This window comes from Sminthopsis crassicaudata, chromosome 3, assembly GCF_048593235.1.
Source record: "Sminthopsis crassicaudata isolate SCR6 chromosome 3, ASM4859323v1, whole genome shotgun sequence".
NCBI lineage: Eukaryota > Metazoa > Chordata > Mammalia > Dasyuromorphia > Dasyuridae > Sminthopsis > Sminthopsis crassicaudata.
This window is the reverse complement of record NC_133619.1, coordinates 626,180,628-626,203,147: the sequence shown is the minus strand read 5'-3', so window position 1 is coordinate 626,203,147 and position 22,520 is coordinate 626,180,628. Positions and strand designations below refer to the sequence as shown.

At 40.2% G+C, this 22,520-nt stretch overlaps 1 protein-coding gene across 5 annotated transcripts in view; it reads right to left on the bottom strand.

The window, feature by feature from the left end:
* Window positions 1-22,520, bottom strand: part of NPHP4 (nephrocystin 4) — a 166,384-nt gene that overhangs the window by 5,230 nt on the left and 138,634 nt on the right. For all 5 annotated transcript variants that reach the window (XM_074306434.1, XM_074306436.1, XM_074306437.1 and 2 more), the window contains 9 exons: window positions 17,731-17,942; window positions 15,867-16,093; window positions 15,446-15,632; window positions 14,317-14,403; window positions 9,922-10,078; window positions 8,547-8,635; window positions 7,763-7,848; window positions 6,183-6,354; window positions 4,074-4,253 (listed from right to left, as the gene is read on the bottom strand). In XM_074306434.1, the coding sequence (XP_074162535.1) occupies window positions 4,074-4,253; window positions 6,183-6,354; window positions 7,763-7,848; window positions 8,547-8,635; window positions 9,922-10,078; window positions 14,317-14,403; window positions 15,446-15,632; window positions 15,867-16,093; window positions 17,731-17,942 (1,397 nt within the window). The remainder of the gene's footprint in view (window positions 1-4,073; window positions 4,254-6,182; window positions 6,355-7,762; window positions 7,849-8,546; window positions 8,636-9,921; window positions 10,079-14,316; window positions 14,404-15,445; window positions 15,633-15,866; window positions 16,094-17,730; window positions 17,943-22,520) is intronic.

The window sequence follows — 22,520 nt, the reverse complement described above, 5'->3', positions numbered from 1 at the left end:
GAGTGGCAGGAAGAGGGCCTCGTGAACACTGAGAAGGCAGTGCCCCTAACACAAACAGGAGAATGCGCTCTACCCGGCCCACACAGAGTGGAGATGTCTGTGGGATTTCCAGTGTCCAACTGTCCGAGAATGTGGCCGGAGGCAGGATTCAGATGGCTTTAGGGGTCACTTGAAAAGAGATGATAATTAAAGCCCTGAGGAGAGAACATGGGGAGAGGAGAGAGCCCAATTCAGTCTTGCAGCCCACACGCCTAGTCAGGGAATGGGGCACATCTGAGAATCAACCACGGAAGACTGAGCAGTCAGATGGGTAGAAAAGGCAATTAATGTAATGGACAGACCACTGGTCTGAGAGTTAGGGAGACTGGAGTTCAAACTCTGTCATGGACCATAGGTGTGTGACCCTAGACTTAAGCAACCTGCCTCAGTTTCCTCTTTTGTAAATGGAAATATTAATATTTCTTTCACAGGGTTCATGTAAGGATTAAATAAGAATATATGCCAAGAGTTTTGCAAGCATTAAGACATTACATAAGTGTTCATTTTAATTATTATTAGGAAGAAAACTGTGAAGGAACAGTGTCACGAAAATCCTCAAAGGAGTATTGAGGTCAGCAGAGTAAATTGTGCAGGGATGAAAAGGAAGATGAGAATGGAGAAAAGGCGATCAGATCTGGTCTCTGGAATAACTTTGGACATCCAGTTTGGAGAGGTCACTTCTAAGGTATTCCACTGAAATGCAAGGAAAGTGAGAAATAAGACACAGGAAGTGGAGGCCGCATGTGCAGGCAGATTTTTCTAGGAACCTGGACAAGAGAGGAAGGAGAGAAAGGACAAAGCTTGAAGAGATGAAAGGATCAAGCTAATGTGTGCCTGAAAAAGGCAACCCACCAAGAATTCTCAAGATATGAGGGTGATGGCTCCAATCTAATAGGAGAAAACTTAATAGCAATAAGTGTAAAATTCTATCCTTGAGTTCAAAAAAATCATTATCTTGGGAAAGTAATGGGACTAGAAAAGAGTCACCATGAAACGATTTTCAGTTATTTAATAGAATTTGAGCTTAAGACATCTGGACAATATAAGGTGGCCTTTGTCTTCTCCCCAGGTAAGTGACATCTGGAATACTATTGTCAGGTATGGCTCCCACAGTAAGGTGAAGAGCATGGAGCGATCAGAGGATGGCAAGGATGGTGAAGGGTCCGGAAGAGGACACCGTATGAGAATCACTGAAGGAAATGAAGACTTTTTAATCCAGAGAAGTGAAGACTTAAGCAGCTGTTTTCAAGTGGGTTCAAGGACTATTTTCTGATGGTAGGATTAGATTTTCTGTGCTTGGTTCCAGGATGTAGAACTAAAGGCAGCTGGTATAGTTACAGAGAGGTCAAACTCCCCAACAGAGTAAGCAGTCCAGAAGTAGAAAAGGCTGTCCTGGAAAACAGTGAAAGGCCCTTTCCTTGAAAGGCTTCTTCAGGCAGAGACTGGGTATCAAGCAGACTGGGGATGGGGTCCTTGATCGGTTACTCCAAAGGTCCTCCCAATTCTGAGATTTTATAATTATCATAAATGACACAAATAGTCCCAGGCAAAAGATCAGGTGCACCACTGGGCAATTTAAGAGGACACTGTACATACAGCCACTCAATCATTGTGCAGAATGTCTGAAAATGATCACCGTGTCATTTCTGTGACAATACAAAAATTTTTAAGTTTGAGGGATTAAGTTTTCAGTGAATTAGCAAGCAAACGACAACACTTTTGAAGCACCACAGGAGAAACCGATGAAATGGAAGGCAGGCAATCTAGTCCTAGAATTGTCACTAATGAACTGTGTGATTTTTCAGTATATCACTTAATTTCTCTGCAATCCAATTTCTTCATCCTTAAAAACAAATGCATAGTTTACAAACAATTACTATTGTTGTTGCTTTTATTGAGAGGCAATATGGTATAATGAGTAGAGAGCTAGCCCTGGAATCAGGAAAACTTGGGTTCCAAAGCAGCCTGTGACACACAGTAGGTATGAGACCCTGAGCAACTCACTGAACTACTAAGAGCTCTAGGAAACTTTCTGAGGCTATATATTGCAGTGAAGGTACCACCTTCATCTCCATCTTCAGTTTTTTCATCAGGGAGTTCACTATACCAACAAAATAACAGCTCTAGTCCCTATCCCTAAAATAATAAAAATAAAAGCTATTATTACCATTTATCATTTGTTATTACAATGAAGAGGTTGGACTTTGCAAATTGGGAAGGCCCTCGGAGATGATCTAGCACCTCTGAAAAACCATCCTTCAATATCTCCAGCACACAGTCATCCAGTCTTTCCTTAAAGGCCTCCATGCGAGGTCTTTCCCTTCCATTTCTCTGATGTGTGGCTCTCATTGCTAGGAAGTTTCTTTCCCTTTGATCAAAGTACATCTGGTTCTTGGTAATGTCTACTCCTTTTTCCTAGCTTTGACCTCCGGATTCAGGCAGAGTAAGCCCAAAGCCTCAACCACAAAAGGAGCCTTTAATGACTTGGAGATTGTTGTCACCACATTGTCCAGGCTAAATGTCCCCACTCACGTGGCACAAACGGTTCTTACATGGCACCCACCGCCAGTCTGTCAAGGACCACAATGTGCCTAAAGTACAACCCTCAGGCCTGAACCCAACAACCCCGACATGGCCTGACTGCAGCAAAATATAATGCAGCTCCTGAAATCTCTGCCCCTCTTAACAAACCTCAGCTCACAATAACTATCTTGGCCCCTTGTCACTGCTGACATAGCCTGATTGATGCTATAGTTCATGAAGACCAAATGTTACCCAGTCATGTCTGCTCCATCTTATGCCTATGGAGATGACTTTTTGGAACCCAAGGGCCAAGCTTCATATTTAATTGTTATTGAACTGCATTTATCATTATTGATCTGAGTAACCCTGACATTCTGGGCTTCTACAATTGGCACATATAGCAGAAAGAGCCCAACCTAACCCAGTCTTCTAGGCCAGAAAGATATTTTGAGTCTTGACTCTGTTTCCTCCACTTTGTGCCACCTGAAGACTTAGCAGCATGTCGTCTGTGGCTCCACCAAGTCACTGAAAATGTTCAACAGCAAAAGGCCCAACGAGGACTCCTGTGAGTTCTTCTCAAAATCTCCTCCCAAGTTAATGAAAATGTGTACCTGACTAATCTTTAAAGCTGTTCCCATTTCACCTAATTGTAGGATCATCTGTCCTATAACATCTACGACCTTTAGAAGCTCCAATATTCCTTTATTTAATCTTTCTTTATTTACATGTCTGATCCAGAAAGGAAAACTAGTTCAAATTCAAGAACTTAGCAGCCTTGCTTTCTAGATAGCCAGTTTCATTTTCTTTAGGACAGCCCTAGCTCTAAGAGAATACATACGCATACACACAAACACACTCACACACATAAATATCTATCCATACATTTTATACATATTAGCCACACATTTTATATTTTATAAAACTATAATTTGTAAAAATATAATTTATAATCATTTTACAAACTATAATTTATATATACTTTAATATATTATAATATCTTTTAAATAATTTATATCTAATTTCACAAAATAAAATATATATGTATATATACATATAGATGATGCACAGATAGGTATATAGATAGATACATAGATACATAGATAGATGAAGGAAAGAGAAAGAAAACATGTCCTCAGAACAGCTTCTACTTTACTCCCATAAAGAATGAGGCAGAAATTATCAAAAGTAGACCATCATAGGCTATGAATATTCAATTAAGCAAAGAAGAATTAAAAAACTTGCCTAGAGGTGGTAGTCACTGGAAGCAATAACAGAGATAGTAAAAGTTCACAACAATACTCATGGGTTACAAATTGCTTTATTCACAGCATCCCTGTGAAGCAAGTCATACAAGTATTATCTTCATTTTGCAGAACAGGAAAGTGAGTCACAGACAGATTAAACTGAGTGAGAAGCCAGCAAGTCCAGGCGTGCTCCTCTGACTCACACCCCCAAGCCTCGGGTGTCAGACAGCTCTCCCCACTACACAGCAGACGTGGCCCTTCACATACCTTGGAAATGATAGGCTGTCGGCTGGACAGGCACACGAGCCAAGAGGCCACCAGCTGGTGGTAGTCCACATCCACTAGATTGAGATAAAGGAACCGATTGCCAGACCGCTGGGGCCTGATGCCAACCTGCAGGTCATAGACGCCGTTGCGTGCAAGCATGAAAACATCGTCAGGGTCCAGCTGTCCAATGGCAAAGGAAGCAGAAAGAGGGTGAGCAATTAAGTGTTACTTGGGGTAAACAGAAGGTAGTTCTTAAAGAAACTCTTTCCCTCCACCATTACATCAAGTGGTCTCACCACGATCCATCATCCCACTCCCTGACAGAAGATCACAGGGTTCTACCTGCTGTTCAAGAGCAGCCATTTGTCTTTTTTGAGGAGGAAACTTCACAATTAAAAAAAAAACAAAAAACAAAAAACCTTTTTCTCCTATCCTGCAATGGGCTGATCTTTTGGAGAGAAGAAAATTAGAACTGCCTCAGAAGGTGAAGGGTTCCCTTTCTCAAGGGTGGATGATCAATAGCTTACCAGAGAGTATTGTTGAGGGGACCCCCATTTCTATAGAGACAACTAGGTGACCTTCTGAGGCTCTTCTAACTCTAAGATGTTGGGACCTTCCTTTTGGATATCCCAAGACAAAAAAAAAATCTGTCTAGAATATCACCTGAGTTTCTACCAATCAATTTCTGCCTTGAAATGGCCTTAAGAAAAAAACTAAGTAAAATGCTGCCATCTAAGACTTCAAAAATCACGGTCAGTTGGGGCAAAACCATAAATATATCATGGCAGGCTTCATCTCAGTCCTTCTTCCAAAAGTTTAACTGTTCTTTAAAAGTCTGCTTCCCAAACAAGATAGAATTTAAACATTCCTTTTCATTTTAAAAATTAAGATACTGGTAATGGCATTGATGTTTCTCTTATTATTCAAATGTATAACTGTGACTACATTAATTCTAAAGCAATGATTAGTCTCTATATCTCACTAATTCTGATAATTTGCCCTCTGGGTTTTTATACCAATGAGCCTACATTTGACAGGTTTAATGAAAGGTAATTTCTTTTTTTTTTTTTTTTTTTTTTTTTTTTTTATTATTATATATATATTTTATAATATTATCCCTTGTATTCATTTTTCCAAATTGCCCCCCCTCCCTCTATTCCCTCCCCCCGACGACAGGCAATACCATACATTTTACATGTGTTACAATATAGTCTAGGTACAATACATGTGTGTGAATATCATTTTCTTGTTGCACAATAAACATTAGAAACCGAAGGTACATGCAACCTGGGCAGACAGATATTAGTGCTATCAATTTACATTCGCTTCCCAGTGTTCCTTCTCTGGGTATAGTTATTTCTGTCCATCATTGATCAACTGGAAGTGAGTTGGATCTTCTTTATGTTGAAGATTTCCACTTCCATCAGAATACATCCTCATACAGTATTGTTGTTGAAGTGTACAGTGATCTTCTGGTTCTGCTCATTTCACTCAGCATCAGTTGACCTAAGTCTCTCCAGGCCTCTCTGTATTCCTCCTGCTGGTCATTTCTTACAGAGCAATAATATTCCATAACCTTCATATACCACAATTTACCCAACCATTCTCCAACTGATGGACATCCATTCATCTTCCAGTTTCTAGCTACAACAAAAAGAGCTGCTACAAACATTTTGGCACATATATGTCTCTTTCCGCTCTTTAGTATTTCTTTGGGATATAATCCCAGTAGTAGCGCTGCTGGGTCAAAGGGTATGCACAGTTTGATAACTTTTTGGGCATAATTCCAGATTGCTCTCCAGAATGGCTGGATTCTTAATGAAAGGTAATTTCAATAGAGACTTTATGGTAATAAAATATCCGAAATTCCAAATGGGACTTAACTTAATAAGTGAGTATGTTATTTACATTGAGCTCATCAGTAAAGTTTTCCTTTAAAAACTAGCCTATCAACAGAATATGTCAGGTGAATTCTAATTACAGAGTATTGCATTCATCTGTCCCACCCATCAAAACTTAATCAATCAGCAGGCAGGACAAAAAATAAGGTCGAGGGGAAGGCCAGAGAAGAGCCTTCCATAAGTAATCCATAGAGGTAGAAAATCTTACCTTCAGCTCATGAGGATGTGAAGTGAATACTTTCACTTTCCTAACAGTTTGGGTACCACGAAGAACAAGGGAAAGGCGGGTTAACTGGCCAGTGACACAACTGACATCTACCCGCTGGAGAGAGTGGAGGTAGATCTGCCATATCTGAATAGGGGTAGTCAGCCAGTAATCCCTACAGCATGACACAAACATGACTTAGTCAATCCTTTACCAAAGGGAAAAAACCACGGTCCTATGTTAGTCAACTCACATTAACATTCCAAAGAAGGTAATGGATCGGGCTCACTTTCAGTTAAATCATAATTGTCATTTTACTTAGTTTCTCTTTCAATGAACACTCAAATTTCCTGTCTCTGGCTTTCAATATATCAGTAGCCACTAAATAAATACATTTGCTGGATGAATGAATGAACTCTCCCTCTCTGGAGGTCTGCAAAGATAAGACAATCCTTTACTTAAAATAATTTACACATTGTCCTGCTTGAAGGGAGGGAACAAGTAGTTTTTCTGAGCTTTGGGTTAATTTTTTTTTAACAGAATAAGGTAGAACTAATGTCCTTTATCTTAGGCTTAGCCAAAACTAAATCCTGTCATCAGCTTCCCCTTCCCTCAAGGGGCCCCTGTATCCCACCTTCCTCAGTGGTACCCCTGAGCTACATGTGCTACTTCATTAAACCCTCAAAGGGACCATTTTGTTGATAAATTAAATAGACTGGAGGCCCTTTCCATTGGTTTGGAATGGCTGTTATTTGTTTTAGTTGGTTTTTTTCAGCCTCTCAGTTTTCGTTCCATACTGTAGGACCTGTACCCCGGGTTAACATACAAACTCAAATGAATCTTCCTGAGATTAAATCTTAAAACTTAATTCTCTGACACCGCTTAAAGACTAATTGTTTCCTTCTAACCTGAACAAAATTAAAAAAAAAAAAAAAGCCAGAGGACGATTAAGAGCCTAGGAAATAACATCTATGGGAGGTTAGGTGAACACAAATGATTTCATCTAGAAAAGCAAAGACGAAGAGAAGGCTTAATGATGGTCTTCAGGCAGAGGAAGGTAATAACACAAGGCATCATTGCTGGGAATGGAAAAAGCCAAAGGTTGTTTAGTTTAAAGACCAAAAAAGGAAACAATAGGACAGTTCCTGAGGGCAGCTATGGAATCTTTAAATAACCAGCTCCCAAGAGTGGTCTGAACGCCAACTACAACCTAAGTTCTTAGAAGCTATACAATACTTTCCTTTTCTTTTATTGCCTTGTCAAGAACATTTAGCATAGTTCTATCCCCATAGTAGGCATTCATTTATGGAATAAACAAGTGAATAAAAGAACCATCCTTTTCTGAAAAGCTTTTTAAAGAGAAGAGACACTTATTTGACATATGTGTTCACTGAGAAGGTAGAGGAGCAGACTAAATGACTTCTCAAATATCTTTGTTAGACAGACAAGTCTGACTTTTAGGAATAACATCTTAGTTATTAAAGTCTCAAAAAAGAACTGTATAAATTTGTTTTCTCCACCCCACACAGGCTCATACAGAGATATGTTCCCAGTCTCTACATTTTCTGAATTTCCTTACTTACATATAAAGAGCAACAAAGAATTTTTTGATCTGTGGGCTTGGACCTCCAGCTACTTTCAGAAACACATCCTGTGGTTCCCCTGGGCCCTGAGAATAAACATCAGGCAGCATCATTAAAAGAGTTAACCTAAAGATCAAACTGGCAAATGAGATCCCCAAGGCTTTGTTGGCTTTTCTTAATACCACCTCCTGCCCCAAAGCATTTTAAGGACTGGAGGAACACCCCATCCCATTTCAACTTTCCTCCCCTACCAACAAAAAACCAAATTCAGGTTTTAAAACCAGCTGAAGCTATTATGATTTCATTGCAACTGAGAAAAATTACTGATTTTATAATTCCATATTGGTTTCAGTAATTAGATTTTGCAAGAGTTCTATCAAGTTTTCTAACCAGTCATAATACAATTATTGCACTGGCCCGTTTACACAATGGCAATTAACAAGTGCCTTAATTATCATTTACTTTGCTACTTGTAATTTTTCTGTTTGTTTTTATTTAAATTCAGAGAGCTGATCTGGGAACCCAGAGGCTATCAAGGGTAATAAAACTCAGGCATGGGAACTCTCACAAGGGTTACAAAATAATCCTCTAGAAACATGGAAAGCAACTAGCTTAACCTAAAATGGAGAGATGGCCAACTGATCAAGCAGCAAATAGGATATGGGATAATCTATTCCTGAAGCAAAAGTCTGAGATGTGGAATTAAATTCATAGGTAGTGGGAATAAACAAAATGGTGGCACGCTGTTTGGACTCCAGATCTACCTTCTTGCAGACACACCTACCATTTTTTTGGTTTCACAAATGACGTTTGGGTCACTGCAACGAACATAGATTTGGGGCTCCTTACCGGGCAGTCCTCCTACAGGGGCACCTAGGAAAGTGAAAAAGCTTCAGAAATTGATACCATTCCTCTTCAGTGACAAAAAAGGTTCCACTCTCTTGGCCATGTGAGAACTCACTTTTAATCTTTCAAGGAATTCCATACAAAGACTTAAAGGCAGAATGGGATCTATGGAAAATTCAGCTTCCCTTACTTATACATCATCACTTAGGCCAGAAATAGGCAAAATCATGGAAGAAGCAAAAATGCAGCCCAAAGTTTCTTCACCCATATGGGGAGTTTCAGTTACACATGGATTTAATATTTGACAGGACATATATGAGACATATATGAGACAGCAAGATTAGATGGCACAGTGAATAGAGTCTTAAACCTGGGGTCAAGAACTAAGATACTAGCTTTGTGTTAGGTCAAGAAATCCTATATGAAATGGGGATTATAATAGCACTTACTTCATGAGATTGTGGTGGAAATATGCCTAAAGCACTTTGTCAACCTCAAAGCAACATAAAAGTGCTTGCTACTATTGTTGATAAGTTAGTATAACATATATATGTGTGTGTGTGTGTGGTGTGTGTGTGTGTGTGTGTGTGTATGTGTGTGTGTATACACATATACATTTTAGTTCTAAGATGTTTGGGTTTTTTAAATGGATTTCATTCCTTAAGAATTCATCAAAGAATATTTTAAGATGAAAAACTAACCTTGAAAAGCAACAAAGAAATACAAGAATAAACAATGTGCCAGATCAGCACACTGGAATTCTATGTTTTCAAGTCCTTTCATAATGGTAAAACCTCTCCAGACTGGCACAGTCTCATGCTTGTATTTGTATTCCTACCACCCAACATTGTAAACACAGTAGGTGTTCAATAAATGCTAACTGATTTAGAATTATTTTGTCATTATGAAAGGATGTCAAAGGGCAGACTCTAAACCTGTTGTCTAATGTCCTCCACTAAATCTGGAGGAATTCCTCACATTGGCTACGGATGAAAAATTTCTCAGTCATAGCAAATCTTGAAGACCCTCTCCCAAATCACAGAGTAATACCCATTTAGGTGAGCTGAGGAGCCCCCACAGTGACTGAAAATTCTCGGAACATAGGAGTAAGCATTCTATCTCATTGGGGTTGGCAAAGAAAATCACAAGCAAATAGAAATGATAAGCAGAAGAAATGAAAACGAAGCCAGGTCATCATGATGAAAGTGACTTACGACCTATAAAGGGTGACATCTGGATGGGTTTTGTTTGTAGCCACAGGGAAATATAGGACAAAAAATCGGCTGCTCCACCACAGCTGAATGATGGCTTACCAGGCAAGGTGTGCCAAGGAGGCAGCCGGATGGACTTCTTCAGGAAGGAGAGCTCCGGATGATAAAATCGAAATGTCTGATCAACCACGTGAGGTTGATACTCTACGTTTATGCACAGGATGGCGATGGGTTTGCCATTGCTCACACTAAATGATACCTGGTATATAAATAGAACAACACTCGGTATCAGATAAGAGCAGGAATCACAGAGTTCTGCTTTTGTTTCCCAACATTATCACTTTTCATAATGGCAAATGACTCTAAATCTAAATCTCTACCCACTGGACCACACTCCTCCAAGGCAAGTCTGTTTAACATGACATACCTTGAATTGTTAGAAAGTTCTTCCTTAAGTTGAGCTCTTGGAGTCATGTTCTTTAGAAACTCATTAACTAAGAGGTTTTCAGAGAACTCATAGATTTCTAGGACATTAAGTGACTGGGATAATTTATTTTGCCTTGAGAGAAACTGGAAATGAGCTTCCAGACTCCATCAACCTAATACTAATTTGGTCATGATATGTATCAGAAGGGTTAGTGAACATTTTGAAAGGCCAGCAAATAGTTTTGCTATGCAGAATAATCTGGTTAATTCCCTATTTCCTTCATACTTCAATAGTATTTAATTCTCCTTCAATACTGAAAGAAAAGCAGAGCTAGGGATGACAGACAGGTGGGCAGCAGGAGTACTCCAAGGGTTCCTTCGTGCTGTTGCAGAAGGGTTGCTGCCATATTGGGTGGCCCATTCTGCTAAGCTTTTGGGGATCACGGACAAGACCCACAGAGGGGAAGGGTTGTGCTTTGCCTTGTGATGGGGAGCTCCCAAGTAGATGAGGTCATGGATACCCTTGAGTTTCTGAGGCTCCATGGGCACATCCCTGCCCTGATGCCATGCCCCCAGCTAGGCTGGTCCTCTGATAGCCAGAAGGCTGGTGCCAAGGTCTTTGTGCTTCAGGAGGACCTACCCGATCTGGAGATGCACCAGTATCCCCTTCAAGGCCCCAGGATTGCTCCCAGGCCTGCCTGAAGCAGCAGCAAAGGATTATGGCCCAAAGTAGAGGATAAAAAACACTCTGACATCAAGGAAGCTTTTATGAATTAACCCCTCTCTAGAGATAAGCTGTGCAGAGGGGGTAAGCAGGGCCTCGCTTTCACCTAGTTGGGATGAAAGATTGAGGAAGAAACCAAGCTCTAGCTGCTGGCTCCTGGTTAATGCCTGCATTTCATTTCTGTCTCCTATGTGGTGTTCAGAGCGCTGAGGGCGAGGGCATCTTTAGAAATGAAGGTCTTTGTATTTTTCCAGGACTGCTGCAAAAGGCATTTGCTAGTAAAAAAAAAATATTCACTTCAGAAACCTCCATTAAAAACATCAGAACCCTGAGTTTCCCCTTATGGTATCATGCCAGCAGAAGTGTGAAGCAAGACCTCTTCACAAACACCATTTTCCATTTGAGATAGCAATTAAGGATTTAAGTCTTACTGTCCAGAAGAGATAAAGCACAGAGAAAACATATTAATCCCACAAGATTCAGGAGCACTATGGAAGGAGTTTTTATATAACAAGTTTAAATATGTTTTAAATGGCCTTCATGCTATGACAAAACTCAAGGACAGCGGCAGACTTCAGCGATACCTGACTTGAATATCTCAGATCTCTGGGCTATTTTATCTCTAGAGAACCGCCTGCTCCAAGGGCCTGCAAGGCAGCAAGTTGAAAAATGGAAGTCTCTGGCATCCTTTGGATGGTCCAGCAGGCTTGGGATCTCCAAGATCTGGGTCCTTCGCGTGTCTTTCTATCCTGCATGGCTCACCTCCAGTACTTTCTGTAACTTCCCCAAGAAGTCTGTCCAATTTGCTAGAGACCTTGCTCCAATTCTTTTAATATTTCATGGATACCCATGCATCACTCATCGTGGGTCTCCTATTCTTTACTCTCACAACATGGCAGCTCTCATCCTCCTTTGACCAAAAATGCCACGTCTTATGGGAATATGCTGGAGCCAGACACAGGTTTCCATGGTATTCTGGATCACTAGCAATTTCAATTATGAGACAGCAGCACCCCATCATTTACATAAAAACAGAAGTCATCAGAAGAATTTTCATGAGTTTTTATGACACTGAAACTTTTGGGATTAATAAAAATTCAGTGCAATTTACAAAATTCCCAGTCTAATCTCTTCCTTTTCAATTATAGGCCCACCTTACTGTTTACAGCAATGATTACCTGCTATAAACTGAGCAGCTGATTTCATCCACTTTGTTTTCCACTGTGGATGGCCATCGGTCTGTTTGAATGACTATAGATCGTAGGAAAGGGAGGTTTTGTATTATTCTGGAGCTTGATGACATCAGTACAATATGATCCATGCCACATTGTCTCTAGAGACCCTCACCATGGATATGTACTCTTCTATTTGCTATGTGCAAGACATCTTCCATAACACTGAACATCTACCTTAGACACACATATATACATACATACGTGTGTGTGTGTGTATGTATACATATATATATCTACCTCATTACCACCCCCATCCCTCTGGTCAAGGGGTAAAATCATGAACTCCAAAATCTTTACTTAAGCTCAAATCAGAACATTTCCTCATTTCTCACCCTTCTGCTCTTCTTTGTGACTTTTATCATTCCATTATCATGTCAGGTACCTTTCTATTCTCCCCCAGACCCCACTTTTTTGGCCTCCTTTTGTCTTCTGCCCATTAGACTATAGGCTCCCTGAGAACAGAGCCTTTTTTTTTTTGGTATTCCTGGCACTTAGCACAGTATCTAGAACATAGTAAACATTTAAAGGTTTATTGACTGGTCGACTAAATGCTCCCAGGATTATCTGACTTAATTAGAATCTCCCCAAACTTTTAATAAATCTTCTTTTCCCTCTATGGATTATCACTGCTTTAGAGCAGCTCTACTGCTCATAATCTTTCGCCATCCTCTGCTGTGAAAAATTTATAAATAAGTTTTTATCCTAAAGCAATATTGTCTTTAGTTGTCACATCTCTATGTTTGGTGAGGAGATGAAGTATTTACCAGTTAGGACAATTATGGGATCATTTGATCTCTTCATAGTAGGAATTGTTTTATATCAGTTAAATTCCCTAAGGGTGATAATCTGTGTCAATATCTACTCGTTTGTGGAGTTTTACATTTTTTCTATTTCAACAATATATTTAAATAGGTCAAGTTGGAGTTGCTTCAATTGCACATCATATATTCTTTTCATTTTTATTCTTCTAATTTCATTTTATTTTTGATCTAACAAGTCATTGATCTGACTGTACACTGACAGCTAATTCAAAAATGAGTTCCACAGTATCTTCCTAGGTCCATTAGCAAGTAATCAATTTCAATTTGGCGATGTCTTTTGGTGCTCACGGTATCTGGGGTCTCTCAATTCTCTTCTTCAAGAAAATATTCATGATGTATGGCTATGACGTGTCTGTCTTCTAAAAACCTTTGGCTTCTTTTGTTTCTTACTCCCAAGCCATGTTTTCCACACATTTTCATCATTTTACTCTATGCTTACCTTTACATGGAAGTCCCTGAGCATTCATATATATGTGGATTTAATTTCAAGGTTTTAAATGCTAGAATTTTTCCATTTTATTCTCTGCGACATATTTTGGTGTCTAAGCTCCCATTGTCATCAGATTGGGAAGTTTTTGACAATAATAATGAATAGCATGACACAAGATGATCAAGCCCTGCATGAAATAATGTTTCCTTTTTCCTTTGGACAAATGATAAAACCTGCTCGGAAGAGGCCATGACTTGTTTAGATAACCTGTGAGCCATCCTGAGAAGTCATTATCTTTCATTTCATCTGATTTATATCCAGAATGTCAAGATAGTTATAATTCACGACCTCCAGCACTGTGTCCATTTGGTTACTAATCCAAATCCTTTTTTTAAATAGTACCCAGAGTTAAAGTCATGTTTTTAGAGGATCGAAAATTTGCCAGATTCTTAGTATCCTCTTTCCCCTGTTTTATCACATCCCTATAGAAGAGGAAATGGGTCACACACAATTGAAAGCGATTTTGTGTTTTTTATGGTTTGTTATGGTCAAAAAATTTATCACCAATGTCCAGCCTACTGGTGATGACTTCAGCTTCCCAAGACACTATAAAACAACACAAATGAATGTCATGTGTTTGATGTGCTGACACGAACAGTAGAAGATACAAAAACAGTGAAAAAAAATAATGGCAGAAATGGAACACTGCATATTCTCTGAAAATAAAACCTCTGCTTTTGGTTGGATATGTGTATTTTGGCTGTCCAATCCAATTACATAATCCTTTCCTTCCCTGACTTATATTAGTTGGGTGTAAGACAACTACTCAGAATTAGCCTCCCCTATTCCCATCATTTTTACCTTAATGCTCTTCGTGGGTACTTCACTGGACTTCCAAGGCAATATGACTTCTGGGACATTGTCAGATTTGCATTCAGCAGGATATTGCTAGATGTAAGAGAATACAAGATATAATGAAAATATTAGAGACAACTAATAAATTTAAATTAACAACTGTGTAGCTTCCAGCTTCCAGGAATTTCACATAACCATCGGGAATTTTGGTTCCTATTCAGCAACAAAAAGCTTAGGAATCAATAAAATTTATTGAAAAATTTTTAAATTACCTGTGTATATTTATGTATACATACATGTATACGTGTGTGTCTACATGTGTGTATCCATAAATATTTGTGTGCATATATACACACATGTGACAGGAACATGTTGGTCGTTCCATTTAAGATAGAATAGCAGCCTGTGGAACTGAGAAAGCACAAAATGCTTGGAATTCTCATTCCATTTAGGCTTTATTAAGCAAGAAGAGATACATAAATAGATTCTGTGAAAATTGAAAGCAGACATCCTGGCCTCTTCTGTCACCTATCACAGGTAACAGTGAATAATTTAAGGCTGCTGAGCAGCTCCTTAATATACTTGTTGGATTAGAGAGAAAATCAAACAAAGATTTGGTAAAAATATCTAGTTTATTTTCCCAATAAGTTAAAGAAATTCTGGGGTGTCTAATACCCTAAAAGATGGGCCCTGGGAGATATTATTGCAACAAAATCCAAAAGAGGGATCTTGCCAGAACATCTTGACCTTGAAAGGGCCTTTGAGGTCAGTTGTCCAATGCCTTGACTTGACAGAAGAAGAAGGGGGACAGGGGCCATGGCCAGCCTCAGTCACAAGTCATTTGATGACAAACTTGTGCTCTCTCCGTGATACCAGTCTTTCTAACATGAAGACAAATTTCTCAGAAACAATTTGATTAGTTTTTAATACAAATGGGAGAAGAAAACTACCTAGAAAGAAACAAAGTCAACCATCAATTCAAATCTCTAGAATTTCTATTGCTTATCTCTAAAAACACATAAAATGAAAGGAAGAATAAAAAACTGAATTCCACAAAATCACTTAGTCAAACGGATTTTTCTGTTCTCTTTTAACACTGATTGTATCTGAGCCAAAAATAGGGCAGATTTCCTACCTGCATCATGACAGTGGGATCTATGCAGAAAGTCTGATATTTAAAAGGGACGTGAACCATCTCCTTGGGGCGCAGGTAGAGTTGCGGGATGCGGTTTTCATGGAGATGGAACATGTCTTCCTCCAGTGGCGTATACACTTTAGTAGTGTCTTTGAAGTGTCTCCACTCCCTACTATCCAGAATGACACTAGAAGAGAAGTCAATACCATTATTACTGTGGATCCTCATGTGAGGGGCCTATTCTACCTGGTGAGTCCACATTGGGGGAAAGCATTCTACTCCTGCCCAAAAGATCCCTGGCTTTGGGGGGTGCACACCAGTGATAGCCCCTTCTGACTGAATCAGCCGAGAAAAGCAACGCTATTCTCCCTAAGACACTACTGAGGGATATTTCTGAAAATCTGGCCACAGTGAGCGTTACCTGAGTTCTGGGTTATCAATCTCAATGGACACTGTATGCTGCAGGTTGTGGGGGTTCTTGAGGACAAACTCAAAGAACTCAGCGGTGCCTAAAGTGGCGTAGATAGTATGGTGGGTGGTGATGACCAGGTTGAGCATGTTGGTGATGCTCTCTACTTTGGTCCGCTCTCGATATGCATCAATAATCTGGAGATCCCGGGAGTGCTGAGTTTGGACATTATGCTGGAACTTTAGAAAGGAAAATACTGAATTAAGGAAATGAATCCCCCTGGCCACCCATAGCTATCCCCAACCCCAGCAGTGGTTTACGAGTCTCCCAGATTTCCTCTTTTCCTATGTGGTCAATATTCCAGAGTAACAAGTCAAGCCCACTATGATTTCCTCAAGATATTGAGTCAGTTGAAACCACTAGGATGTACTGGCAAAATTCTCTGAGGTCAGCAATGTGCTAAATACCATCTCCCCAAAGGTGCTGTTCCCATTCTCTCAGAAGCATAACGATTATCCCAGAGAACAACTCTATTAGCAAGTGGGGAGGGGGGGAGAAAGGTAATCTAAGGCAAAAATGCTCCAAACTACAAAAGGCAGAATATGGTGTGACAGATGGAGCGTGTTCTCCGAGCTAGGGGAGCCTGAGAAGCTCTCTTACCCTCTCAGGGTCCTACATAACTCTCTAAGACTTGTTGAGAAGGTGCTGATCTGCACTCCTACCCCTATTTCTATAGGCTGAGAGGCTCTGAGGAACGCCAGATAGGGCTTCAAACTTGGAGTCAGAAAGACCTCCATTCAAGGCCCGCCTCCACCACTTCCTGGGCAAGTCATATCGGACTGCTGTCTGCCTCAGATTCATCATCTGTGAAAGGAGGGGTTTGAACCAGTGGGTTCCCTTACACTCTGAATGTAGGATCCTAGAATCCTAGGCTGGAGACCATTGCAATTTTTTTTGTTAAAAACTTGATAAAAGTGAGAACAAACTTCCTTCCAATGTGCCTCTTAAAGTCACCTAATATTCCTTTTCCAAAAGAAAATGGCTGCTAGCTAGCAGGCCTTGCCCTCTCCCCAACCTGGATGAACATTTCTGTGAGTTGGCTGTCCATGCTGGCCCACTGGGTGGCCTCAGAATGACTCACAATTTTAATTCTTTGGAAAATATAACATTCCATGGCTCATGGCCATACACATTAAAAAGAAGATCAATGTTTAAAATGTGGGTTTTTTAAATTGATTCTCTCCTCCCTCCCCATCTACCCAAAGCTCCAGAAGGGATTAAAAAAAACACCATAAATATGACAAAGAAACTAATTTTTTTCACCTTAAAATCCCCTCTACACATCAATAATTGTAGGAATGATTAAAATAGGGGAGGGAAGTCATATAAGATCTGTTCATATCTCAAAATTATATATGAGAGAGTTTTAGAAACTGAATAACTGTTCAGAGATGAACAAACCAGAAAAAATAGGCTACAAGTAAAGGAAGAGAAGTTTGAATGTAAGGAAAGACCATCCTGACCAAAAAAATTGGCAGCTACAACAAAAGAAGCTGCAGAGTTCTTCAGGATTTGTAAAATCTTTCTGACATTCACCCTCCTGAATCAATGCCAGGCAGGTGGAATCATCTCCTTTAAAGTCCCTCCCAGGTCTACTCTTCTGCCTGTATATGGAGAGAACCCATCTCAGACAGTCGTGCAACCTACGCCAACAGGAAAATTTGTTTCCACAGCTGGAAATTACGACATCAGGGACACCAAGTTAAACTGTTGACCTCTGCCACCAAGGAACGGCACAGACTAAATGAGATCAAGCAATATCATGAGCCACAAATGCAGCCACAGATGGCTTGGAGACTAAAAGCGGGTCTCTCACCATCAGGTTTTTCTTCCCGAGGCTGAGATTGGTTTTAGACTCCTGCTGCCGTACCACCATCATCCTCTCAAGCTTCCGCTTCCGTGTGGCATCTGCCTCTTGGCTGGTGACCTGATGGACCTTGCTCCCCTCCTGCTTGTTAGTGAAGAGCATCGCGGCTAGTTCGCTGTCCACATCGGTTAGTTTCCGTGCTTGGGCCACATTTCTAAAAGCTGCAAAGTTGGCAAATCAAAGTCAGAAACTAGTTTGGAAATGATTATTCTTTAATTATGTACAAATGCCAAACCTGTTAATATAAGTTTATCCTGCTAGGCAAAGAAGCTGTGAGGTGATCATTTCAAAGGCTATAACTATATCTCCCTTTCTTCCTACAAGTCAAAGTTATTAAGCTCCAGGATGTTGAGTCACATAATAATTCTATTATATATGTAGCTAGCACCTCTACAGGATCCCTCTTTATGGCACCCTCCCCACCAGCATCACTCAAATAAAGGACTCTGGTCTATGTTCTTAAGTATTAAGTAATACTAACATGCCCTGCTATGCAGAGATTTTCTGGTTTCTATTAGGTAAGGGAAGTCATACAATACTTGGAAAGGAGATCACTCCACATCTCAAAATGGTATACAAGAAGGTTTTACAAGGGGGATACAGAGATGAATGAAAAAGAGACGTTTTTATTGAATATAAGGAAGGACCGTCAGAGAAACAAAAAAATCAACAACTACAGAAAGGAAAGTTATGGGGTCTGTTATAAGACAGTCATTTAGAGACAATAACAATGACAATACATGGAAGTAGCTGACTCCTCAGCCCTCATGGATGCAAACCGGTTCTATCAACAGTGCTATGATCATCAAACTCTGACGCTTCTCAACGAATCTAGGATCTTACTGATGTGGGTATTCCTTTCTGGGTGCAAATGGCAACCCATCAATGTCTTACCACATTATAAGACATCTGCTTACAGCCTCTCAAAAATCTCACTTTCTCTACAAGAGAACTTCTCCACTCGCTATTCCTTCCTTCAGATCTCATCATCCTGTATGTATACCAGTCAAGCTCATGGGGTTCCTGTCAGTGATTCTTTATATTCACTACGTGATCAGTCCACATTTGCTCATTTTTCCTATTCACACATCTCTCTGGTCCTTTATGCTATTTCTTTTCGTATCTTTTTTTCCCCTGTATGCTGTACTACAGTCCAAGCCTGTCCATCACGCTTTTCATTGGCCTTTGTGTGAACTACTTCTTTAATTTTTTTTTTTTTGGAAAATACCTACTCCAGGGCTAACAGCCATGGAGCAATATCAAAAGGTGATGGAACTTTGAAACTGATTTCTGCTCCCCTTTCCTTGGAACAGTGCAGCTTCTGCTGCCACTACCTCTAGCCCCATCGTTGGCCAATCCACTATGGAGAAACCCAAGATCAACTGCAAGGTAAAGCCAGATGCGTTCTATGATAACAAGGTCTTCCAGAAGGAAGGCAATAACTGAGTGAGGGGCTGAGTTCTCTGATGAAGAAAGAACACAATCAATTCTGCATGGCCTACAAGAGCACAATTAGGGGGTGTAGGTCAACTCCACCAATAAGAAGCAGCATCTCATCAAAGATTATGAAGAGAAAGTGGGTAAATGTTTAACATCCAATACAACAAATGAGAGGGAGATCAGCTCTCTTAAGATGGAGGGAGACCCTTTAAAAATCTTACTGGAAGAATTTATAGTGACAACTGGAAACACAGAATAAACAATGCCAAGACACTTATCGAGGAGCATTTGGCGTCAATAAGAATAACCTACATGGCCAATTCATCTGCTGTTGGGTTCTGAACTTTTCTGTGTTTTATTAGGAGATCCTTCCTTGGTAACCCAGAGTTTGCCTACCTACTGGCTAAAAAGGCTTTTGGTGAGGTGCCAGTCAATAAACATTGATTAAGTGCCTACTCTATACCAGGCTTGCAGCTAGGTGGTGCAATGAATAAAGCACCAGGTTTAAAATCAGGAAAATCTGAATTAAAATCCAGCATTAGATATTTACTAGCTGTGTGACCTTGGACAAGTCATCTAAATCATATGTGCTTCGGTTGCTTACCTGTAAAATGGGGACACGCTAGAGAAGGAAATGGGCAACCACTCTAGTATCTTTGGCAGGAAAGCCTCAAGAAAAAACTCCATAGGGTCATACAGAGTCAGACAAAACTGAGCTGATCCGGCACAGTGTTAAATACTAGGAATTGTGCTGCTTGTCTTTTGTTGTAGATGAGGGCTCTGGCATCAGGAAGGTTATCCCAGGTCATGCAGGGCAAGGTCAGCAGCCTCCCCACCCCCTCCGGAGCCACAGGGGTCCAAGGGCCAGATTTAGATCAGGATGCCTGGGGATGTCCTGCAAGTGCCAAGGAGACAAAGATAGGCAAAAGATCCTCCCTGCCCTCAGGGAGCTCGCAGTCTCACGCAGAGCACAGAACCTGATACAATGCAAGATGAATCACAGAAGTGCCATGATCCCGCAGCTGCTGAAGAACTGCCCCACATTCTGGACATCACGTAGAGCAGGGCACAGAGGCCTCAGAAAATACAGAAATTTTGGCTTCAGGGGGCAGGAAGGGACTCATTTTTTTCTATCTCCATCCTTTGCAGCTCCTCTTAAGAATTTTTATAGCTTGAAAATCAGCCCCTCCCAGTGTTATCCACTGAAGCTTTGGGAAAACTCCATTCCTTGGTTTGTGTTTACCCTAATCTTCCTGCCCATGGTCACTGCTGTAGAAATGCACTAATGGCTTCATTTCTTATGAACATAAGTAATTTCCAGACACTTATGTAAGAGGACTAAAGCCTATCTAGAATTTTTAAAATATGAACTACTTCTACAAGGGACTGTTTTGTATTCCAGGGAAAATACAGAAGTGGAGTTAATCGCAACTCAAGTGTTCTACATAGCTCTTTTCCCCCTACACTATATTCCCACCTTATTTTTCAGAGTCTTGCTTTCAGCTAACACCTCTCACATGCTCCTCTTATATACTCCCTTTTAGGAGTATTTTCTAAGTATTATGTGAATTGGAAACAAGACTGGCATTTCAGGGTTAGAGAGCACAAACTGAAATATGCCTTCTATACAATGAGTCTTGGAGACCACCCTCTGTTCACGATGAGACGGAGTCTTCTTACTCCCCAGCTGCTGCAGATCTAGCTGGGGACTTCTCTCACTCTCCAAAAGTCCCCTCGTGTTCGTGCCCCCTGTAGCTCTCATCTTCACAATCATAACACAAAGAAATAGCACTAAACTGGCAGAACACAAGTCCTGCTTTTAACAACCAAAAGAATCCAGCACATCTTCTTCATATGCTAGAAAGAAGGGGAAAACAAAAACATACAAATCTTAGTCTAACCCAGTTCTGCCCACGTATGAGGGGTATGGAGTTTGACTAGTGATTGATAAGTAGAAAATCTGAACCATAATTGCATGCCACTAATCAGTGACTACAATTTCAAAAAGTCTTATGAAATCTGCCCTATATGATGGCATATTAAAGTAAAATAAAATTATATTTTATGGAATAAAAAGGTGTTTTTGAGTGTTTGTAAAAAAAGAAGCACCATGCAATTTCCCTAAAAGCATCCAACTTATATTGTCCTATTTAATTATTGCACTCAAATTATCTACTTGTAGCACCTGGCAAGATATAATGCATGTATATAATTTTTCAATATACATTTTCCAGTGTGTACATATATACTGATGTATGTGTGGGTACATATACACACATATGTGTGTCTGTGTGTATATCCTGATGAACCATCTCTACCGTCTGCGCAACAGACATTTGCCTTCCATATGGTTTTTCCTATGTGGATTGTTGTGTCAAACTCTGAAGTGATTATAGATCTCATTTAGGAATTGTTCTAAGAATGGATGCAATCAGCACAATGCCATCTGCAAACAGAAGTATCTAAGGGATGCTACCATCTAAAAGGAATTTTTCTATTTGAGTTTAGTTGGAAATCCTCCATGACAGCATCTAATACCTTTGGCAAATATATGGGATAAACAATCTGAAGGTCAATCGATATAAAGAACCTGAAGGTCAATAAATAAAACTTCTTGTTGTTGCTATTCATCCTTTGTTTTTGAAGAGGATCACATGATATCCTGAGAGGACTGGATTTAAGTAAGGTGAAGCTGCACAAAGTCAATATTTCACTCTTTTCCAGAATCACCAAAGTCCAGGAGCAAGAGAAAAGTCGAGACCACTGGCGATGGCACAGGATGCAATGGATAACCTTGGCAAACCCAAGACCTGACCAACTTCCAAGCACCTGCTTCAGCCGCCTTTATGGCCACTGGAATAAAGTATTCTCATCTGCCCATTCTGCTGGAATAAGTCTTTCCTTGCTTAGTATAGACATCCCCCTAACTCCCTGACAGGTAGTTACTCTCAACCTGGTTCAGCCTGTCTGCCAAGATGGTTTCATCAGGATATGGCTGTGCAGGTTGTAGCTTCTTGGAGCCACAAATGAGAGTTGTACAGATAGACAGTTCCTCCCTTAACTTACTTTAATGGAGATGTGATCCCCCACTGTGGGTACTGTCTCCAATGCTTCAAGTAAGAACCCATATTTATGTCTATTTTACAAAATTATTGTCTGTTAAGGATCATGTCTAGATGAAGGCAGATCAATTCTCCGAGTCCCCACAGCTGTGAATTCTAATATCTGAAGGAATTGCAAAGCAGCCTTTACTGGCACAGGTGTTCCTTGTGGACTGGGAATGAAATAAATTGGAGGCA